General features: G+C 32.6%; 1 protein-coding gene across 3 annotated transcripts; it reads left to right on the forward strand.

Moving 5' to 3' along the window:
- Positions 1-725: 725 nt before the first annotated feature.
- Positions 726-5,049, forward strand: LOC108342473 (uncharacterized). Of its 3 annotated transcripts, none has more exons than XM_017580258.2 (7): positions 726-952; positions 1,036-1,116; positions 2,512-2,930; positions 3,001-3,127; positions 3,213-3,488; positions 3,883-3,984; positions 4,083-5,049. In XM_017580258.2, exons 2-7 carry the CDS (start codon positions 1,069-1,071, stop codon positions 4,803-4,805), a joined length of 1,695 nt encoding a protein of 564 aa, XP_017435747.1. In that variant the 5' UTR covers positions 726-952; positions 1,036-1,068; the 3' UTR covers positions 4,806-5,049. The 3 variants fall into 3 exon arrangements, with proteins under 3 accessions (XP_017435747.1, XP_017435748.1, XP_052734711.1); XM_017580259.2 differs by having other exon boundaries at positions 727-952; positions 2,506-2,930; XM_052878751.1 differs by lacking the exons at positions 726-952; positions 1,036-1,116 and adding an exon at positions 1,561-1,713 and having other exon boundaries at positions 2,506-2,930.
- Positions 5,050-7,803: the final 2,754 nt, after the last annotated feature.

Below are 7,803 nucleotides of genomic sequence, written 5' to 3' on the forward strand. Positions count from 1 at the left end.
TGACATGTCTATATATAGGACTAAAAGTCCCTCCTATTCAGCACATGCCTAACACCTTTTACACATGCTTTTAATAAAGTAAAAGAAATACTATACTAAACTAATTGGGCTTGGGCCCGCGTATCATCTGGTTTAATGGAAAACACTATTTATTCATGGGTTGATAACTTTTGCCATAGACAAAACCATACTGAAAAACAATTGAACTAAATAATATCAATATAAGGGTGACTAAAGACGCTAACATAATGAAGCTTTTGGGACGCTCACATATGCAAACCCTTATGGTTTCTTTCGGTACTATCTATTTTAACTTATTTAAAATGAAATATTGAACCCAAAAATCATAGAGTATTTGTTAAAAATGTTTTTTTTATATGAAAAATAAAGAGTAAAAGAGGAATCAATTCTATCCTTAAAAAATGCTACAGTAAAGTAAATACAAATAAATTACAGTAATTTAAGAGATAAAAATGTCCCAATGGATGTTAAACAATTGTTAAGGAATTTTTCCAAGAAAGATGGTGCTAATACATTTTCCTCTTAAAAACAAAAAATTCTTTTGAAAACAACTTTTCTAAACACGAGTAAATAAAAATTGAATTATATAAATTAGGTTAATTTTTTTTTAATTTTCATAAAAAATAATAACTACATTATTTGGCCTTCATTCATTCAAAATTCAGAAAAGAAAGAAAGGATCATTATACATAAACCAATTCTTTCTCAATATTTAAGAAAGAAGTTTATAGCATTTAAGAACGCCGGCAAGCTACCGAGTGAAGACTGGTTTGGAAGAAGGGCAGCCACCGCTTTCATCGGTTTTCGTGTGATCAAATTCCCAAATCATCATTTTATATAAAAACCAATAAATTGGCTTTTCAAATTCTCACCTCTCTCACTCACTCTGTGTACTTTGCAACATCCTTCTCCCATTTTCACATTCCAACATGTAAAGATCCTTGTTATACTCTCATGACTTCTTTATCTTCCATTCTCTATATTAAGTTTATGTTTTTCTTTTTCATATTTCAGAAGTAGAAAGGGTAACGAGAAGTTTACACTTATATGGCCAAAAGAAAGAACCATGCTAACAAAAAGTTAACTAAGCGTCAGGTAATGTTTATTCTTCGTTCCATTGATATTATTTTATCATTACCATTGTGTTTGCATAAAAAAAATTGTTTTTTATTCCCTATAAGGAGGCATAGAAGGCATAAAAAGGTTTGGATTCTTCCTTTTAGAAGTCTTGTAGGCTAGATACACACAAAAATGTCATTCTCCAGAATATCTTTAATGCTTTTTACAATGTTATCCGCATGGGATCAATCTGATTTTTAAACTTTAAAAGGAGAACATTGGATTTAGCCACTTTTAATTTTAAATAACTATCCTGATATTTTAGAAAGGAGATAATAAATGCACGTGCTTTCTAAAATCTGGGCACGGATTCATCGTCATGAAAATGCAGTGACCTTGACTATTGCTGACACCAAGGGGCTAAAATAACTTCTTCTTTTTCATTTTTTTAATGACACTAGTTTCTGTTAATCCTCTGTTTTTTTAGTGATTGATTTGAAGGTAAATTTTGCGTTATGCCTTGAATGCGTGTCTCTGGTATTCTGTTTGGTATAGTAATGATCTATTTGTAAACCCAATGAACTCTTAATTAGCAAAAAGCTCTTGACTTTTGTTTGGGGAAAGATAGTTCAAGTTGAGTATAAAAACGGAATATAACTGTTATTGGATTGATACATTGAAACTTAGGATTTAAGGGGATACGATTTGGTTTGAAATTGGAAAGGTTTGGGTTAAGGAAGTACTTTGAAGGGAACTTTGCTTCTTTATCTTGCTATATGGAAGATTTTCTTAAACTCACACACACACACACACACACACACACACACACACACACATATATATATATATATATATATATATATATATATAATTGTTGTGCATGAATCTGGTGATTGATATACCTTTTGGCTGCTTTTGATGATGTGGTCTTTATAGTTATTTCATTATGCTGGAGTGAGTCCATCACTCATAAAGTCTGTGCTCTTTACTGTTCTATTTCATGTCTGCTTGGAGCGTGCCATGTACTGTTTATTGTTGAATTTTGAGACTATAAATAATTTTCCTCATATTTTTCCATGATTTCTAGGAACAAGCTCCCTTGTTAAGTTGATGGATAGCTTGCATCTCCGTACAATTTCTGCTAGATTGTCTTTGAATACTATTAAAATTGATCTCTATGATTTACTCCTGTAACTCAATTATCTGATTTTAGTGTATGCACTGAATGTGGGGTCTAGGATGTGTTTTTATTGTGCATGTTGGCTTGGCTTCACTCATCTTCAAGTCATACCTTTAATCCTAATATATGATAAAAACTACATATTATGCTTTTTGAGTTGTATAGTTTGGCTATTTGTTTTATAATGATCTCTTCCCTTTATAGTCATGTTCTCCACAAAGTCTAAATTGTTAATTTTGTGATAGTCGTAGATGACAGAGAAATATCAGAATAACGGGAAAGTTCCTAACAGTCATCCAACAAAAAAGCGTGGTAGACCACTAAAGACCTCTCAATTTCTAGAAATACACACAACAGTATCCAGTTCTTCTGATCCATCTGCTTCGACATTTGATGGGGCACCTCCATCTCCAATGCAAGGGGTACAAACACCATGTACTCCACAACCAACAAATTCAGATAATTCATATGCAGGACGTATCGTTGAGGCAGATGTTGGATTAGACACACAGAGCAAAGATCACAAGCCAATACACGGGGTACACACACCATGTACTCCACAAACAACAAATTCAGATAATTCATATGCAGGACATATCGTTGAGGCAGATGTTGGATTAGAGACACAGAGCAAAGATGACAAGCCAATGCTACAAATTGATGGGCAAGGGTATGTTCTTGTATTTTGTTACTTATTTACATTTTAAAAACTTCTGTCCATTAACATGTAATCTTTGCAGATTTTTACCTTCACGCCTTGCTGCTAGTGGGATTGGGGGTATAATCACAAGGCATTATACTGATCCTTGGCCATCTTGGAGGAAGATACCAGCTAGAACAAGAGACTCGATGTTTGAAGAGTTTTTGGTGAGATTTCTTATGTTGGTGACTACAAAAAGTTGTATTTGCATGTTTACACTATTTTAGCTAACATGTTTACTTATATATATAGACAAAGTTTTCCGTTAGTCCACCGGATTACAGGTCGGCAAAACGGAATTTTCAAATGCGAGCTTCAATAGTGATGACCAGTAAGCTACTTAAGGCTCGAACCACACTGGATAAACCAAACTGGATTGAAAATGGAGTCTGGGAGAAATTGTGTGAGCATTGGAAATCTGAAGGTTTTAAAAGCAAGAGTGCCCAAGCGAAAACTAATCGGGCATCTAATTATGCAGCATCTCACACTGGTGGCTCTATTTCTGCATCTCAGCACAGAGCTAATATGGTAAAGTTGTTACTAGATATAATTTATTATATTGTTTATATCAGGGCTTCGTGTATGAAAACCATTTTGCATCCATAATGCATAGTCTTTTAAGTTAATTGCTTTTCTTATTTGTGTAAGCCTTATAGTCTGGAATAAATTTAAGCACTACACGCAATAATTCCAATGTTTAAGGTTACTAAGTTAAGTGCTTTACTTAATTTTTGATGTCTTACAATCGATCCCACCTTGTTTAAAAACATGATTTTTTTCTTGAGCAATGTTTGGTTCTTTGTTTTCAGAGATAAATTTTTTTAAGCAACAATGCTTAACTTTTAACAATCTTTATAAGCAACTGTGGAGATGACTCTAAAATCAAGCAACTTCTGAATTTGTATTCTTTTTTCCGCGTCAGATTAAAGAGACCGGAATTGCCCCTACCCCATTGGAGTTGTATCGTCGCCTCCACCAACACAAGGACAATACATGGGTGGACAGCAGATCGAAAAATCTAAATGTAATGAACCCTAATATTTACAATCATGTAACTTTTTACGTGGGTTCTATTCTATTTTGAATTGTTCTAAAACTTTATGCTTATATTGATGATGACAGGAGGCATTTATTCGCACAATGAAACAATTGACCAAAAGTGCACTGGCACAAGGAAAGCCTCCACCAAATGAGTTGGATGTCTGGTCTGATGTGGCTAGATCGAAGAAAGGAAAGGTGTATGGGCTTGGAGAAAAATCTGCAGCAGTTGGAGGAGGGCAATGCCCTCATGGTTCATCTTCATCAATGTTGATAACAAAAGAGTTTGGTGAACTTGGAGTAGAATCTACAGAAGTTAGAGGAGGGCAATGCAATCATCGTTCATCTTCACCAATGGAGTTGATTATAAAACAAGAGGTTGATGGACAGGGGAAGGAGATGGAAGAAATAAGAAAAGAAAGAGATGAGCTTCAGACAAAAGGTTCAAATACTGAGAGGTATTGTTCATCTTCATCAATGGAGTTGATTACAAAACAAGATGTTCATGAATTGAGGAGGGAGATGGAAGAAATAAGAAAAGAAAGGGATGAGCTTAAGACCAGAGTTTCAAATACTGAGAGACATGGTTCATCTTCATCAATGGAGTTGATTACAAAACAAGAGTTTGATGAACTGAGGAGGGACCTGGAAGAAGTAAAAAAAGAAAGAGATGAGCTTCATATCAAAGTTTCAAATACTGAGAAGCTTATAGAGGAGAACAATGCATTGATTCGACAGATGATGGAAACCATCAATGATCAGTCCATGCTATCCATACACTCTAGAGGAAAGTCAAAACTAAGATGAGTCAGTCATGATGTTTGGATTGGTGGATTTTGGAGTGGAAGGAAATGAAAGTAGTAATTTAGGAAAGATTTCTTAAGTTTCATGGGTTTTGGATGACATGAAAATGTGAAGGATGTGGCAAAATTAGTTGACCCAACTAGACTATCTTTCCTTCAAATAAAGACAAACTTTTGTTGTTTTGAAATCTTAAGAAGTCATTTCAGTCCTCTTTTATGTAGGTTTCATCTGTAATCCATACAAAGTTAACTGCCATTGATTTTTATTTACCTTTACTGTGTTTTCGTACAGATTTTTTCTTTTTTTTTTCATAATTTGAGAATAACGATTCTTGATCGAAAGCATGATTGATAAGAATGTCTGAAATATTTTTTGTTGATAAAAAATATTTATATAATTTTCTGTAAATATAAAATTATTTCATTACCTTTGTCCTTGTCAAGTAAAAATAAAATAAAAAAGTAATTCTTTATAATAGTATTTACTTTAACTTTGAACATTATAACTGCAGGGGCATTTCTTGTGTTTGAACTTGGCCGTGCAAATGGGTTACAGAGTGAAAACATATGCATTGGATTTGAAAGAAACAAAGATTGCTAAATAAACTAATCAATTGATGCAACATGTTAGGTGGGAAAGGTTCATTGGCCGAATCTCACCTACATGCTATTAACCAATCATTTTAATTTTATTTTGAATGTTATAAAGTAAAACAAATATTTAAAAATTACATTAAAAGTCATCATTTTTAAATTTAAGTTACTTAATTTCAATTTTTAAATATAGTGACGTAATATGTATTTCAATATATATTATAAAATATTAACGTTTAAATTGTAATATTACTTTTATAAAGTTTATGAATTGATATGTCAAGGTATATTTAAATTAAATAATTATTTATGAACTATTGGACTTGTCTTAGTTCTAATAAGCTTATTCTACTTTACTTTTTATGGATTTCAATATGATGACATTATGGAATAGAAATAGTAAAGGACTACTATGAATATTTGAAGTTCAAATAAAAGTTTTGTATTTTTGTAATCTTTTTAACTAGAAACTTTTGAAACATTAGTTCTTTTGAGAAGCTTATTGGAAGATGAATCTCATTAATAGCTAGACTTTTGAATACAAAATCCACAATATAAAAGACTTTGTAAATTCTGTGTACAAAGAATTGCTTAGATCTTGAATCACGAGTGAATTTTTCTTTTCTTAGTTCTTAATTAGAACTATTAATTCTTATAAACGAATTTCCATTTGTTATTTTCTTTTAATTATATTGTCAATTAAGCAAGCTGAATTTTTTTCATATTTAATTGTTTTGAAAATGTTCGGAAGCAATACTCGAGGATAGTAATTTGTCATCCCATTGTGTTATATTATTGTAAGACCTTATTTCAATTTTTATTCTAATGCAATTTTTTTTTTACATTTTCATGGCAAAGGTATATATCACAGTTTTAAGAGTAATATAACACAAAACCCGCAGAAATTAAACTAGTCTACAACTCACACTTTAATATATATATTTTTTTTCTTTTTTATTTGATTGCCAGTATAAAGAAATACTTTTAAGACAATTTTTTTTTTATAATTCAAAGTTTTATCGGAGACTAAAGTTGTAAATTCCATTCGATGTTGATATATTTTAGTAAAAGGATTTTATAAAATCAAATCTAAAAGTTATGATTCACGGGTTGAATTTGATGTCTCACACTTCAAAATCCATTGATTCCACTAACCCTTCCATGGGTTGAATGCACATTTTTTCTTAGATTCTTACCGATAGCCATGAAAACAAAGAGAACATCGGTACAGGACAAATAGAGAAGAGCCTGAAAAGAAGAGAGGAGAAAATGAAAGAGAACACTAAGAATGTTTTTATTATATATCAAAATGAACGTACACACACACACATATATATATTACAAAAGTTGTATAATACAAGGAAAAACTAAATATAAGCAGAACTTAAAATCATATCAGTTTTTATCTTGCTTTTCATAAATAATATCCCGAAAGTGTATATTGGCACACTCACATCATGTATCACTGTCCTCACTCCTCTCTGCTACTCTTCTTCTGTGATGTACCATCCAACTCAATTTCTCCTCTGCTTCACTCCACCTAGTCTAGTTATTCGTGTTTCGGGACCAAAGAGAAAAGACTGAATGAATTGAAATTCAAAGTTCTGGTATTTTCTATTACGAAAACACTCTTGTTTGCAGCTTTGTTATATGTGTGTTCAACCTTTTGTTATGCTTACATAGGGAGTTTTACTTGTATAATCATGATGGTTCATAGGAGCTTGCCACACTTTCTGATTTGGCCTTGAAAATACATCAGAACGCCCGTGTTTGTTCAGAATTTTGTGCTGCTTGTGTTTACTGCTTCTTGTCTTGTTATTGCCTTGTTTCTGACGTAGGTTCCACTATTACGGCTTTATTTCTATGTTATATTGGATGTTCTGTTAGCAATATGGCCAAGCTTGCCCCTCTTGAAGACCCTCTTTTGGATGGTGACTCTACTTCAATCAACAATTCTGATCCTATTAAGACCAGAGGAAATGAATATTTGAACCGATATTCAAATGCTGGATTTTTCAGTATTCTTTCTTTCTCATGGATCACTCCATTAATAACACTGGGAAATGACAGGACTTTAAACCATGAAGACCTCCCACTTCTTGCTACTGCTGACAGTGCCTATGGGGTTTATCCAACTTTTAGAAGCAAACTCGAGTCAGAGTGTGGTAGTGTTAAAAATGTGACCACACTTAAGCTGGTGAAGGTATTATTCTTGTCGACATGGCAAGGGATCTTTTTATCAGGTTTATTTGCATTCCTCTATGCCTGTGCTTCTTACGTTGGACCCTTTTGATAGTGGCATATTTTGCTATGAATTCAGTATTGAATTAGAGAGAATATCAATTCTTTCTCATCCTTTTTACCTTGTAAATCCTTGTTTTCATTTAGTTTAAGAAGTGGTTTCATCT

The sequence above is a fragment of the Vigna angularis genome, chromosome 6 (genome assembly GCF_016808095.1).
Source record: "Vigna angularis cultivar LongXiaoDou No.4 chromosome 6, ASM1680809v1, whole genome shotgun sequence".
NCBI lineage: Eukaryota > Viridiplantae > Streptophyta > Magnoliopsida > Fabales > Fabaceae > Vigna > Vigna angularis.

Coding starts and splice junctions, on each gene's coding strand:
- LOC108342473 (XM_017580258.2), top strand. CDS start 1,069: ATGGCCAAAAGAAAGAACCATGCTAACAAAAAGTTAACTAAGCGTCAG. Junction 1,117..2,511: donor AAAAGTTAACTAAGCGTCAG/GTAATGTTTATT, acceptor TGATAGTCGTAG/ATGACAGAGAAATATCAGAA. Junction 3,489..3,882: donor CTCAGCACAGAGCTAATATG/GTAAAGTTGTTA, acceptor TTTCCGCGTCAG/ATTAAAGAGACCGGAATTGC.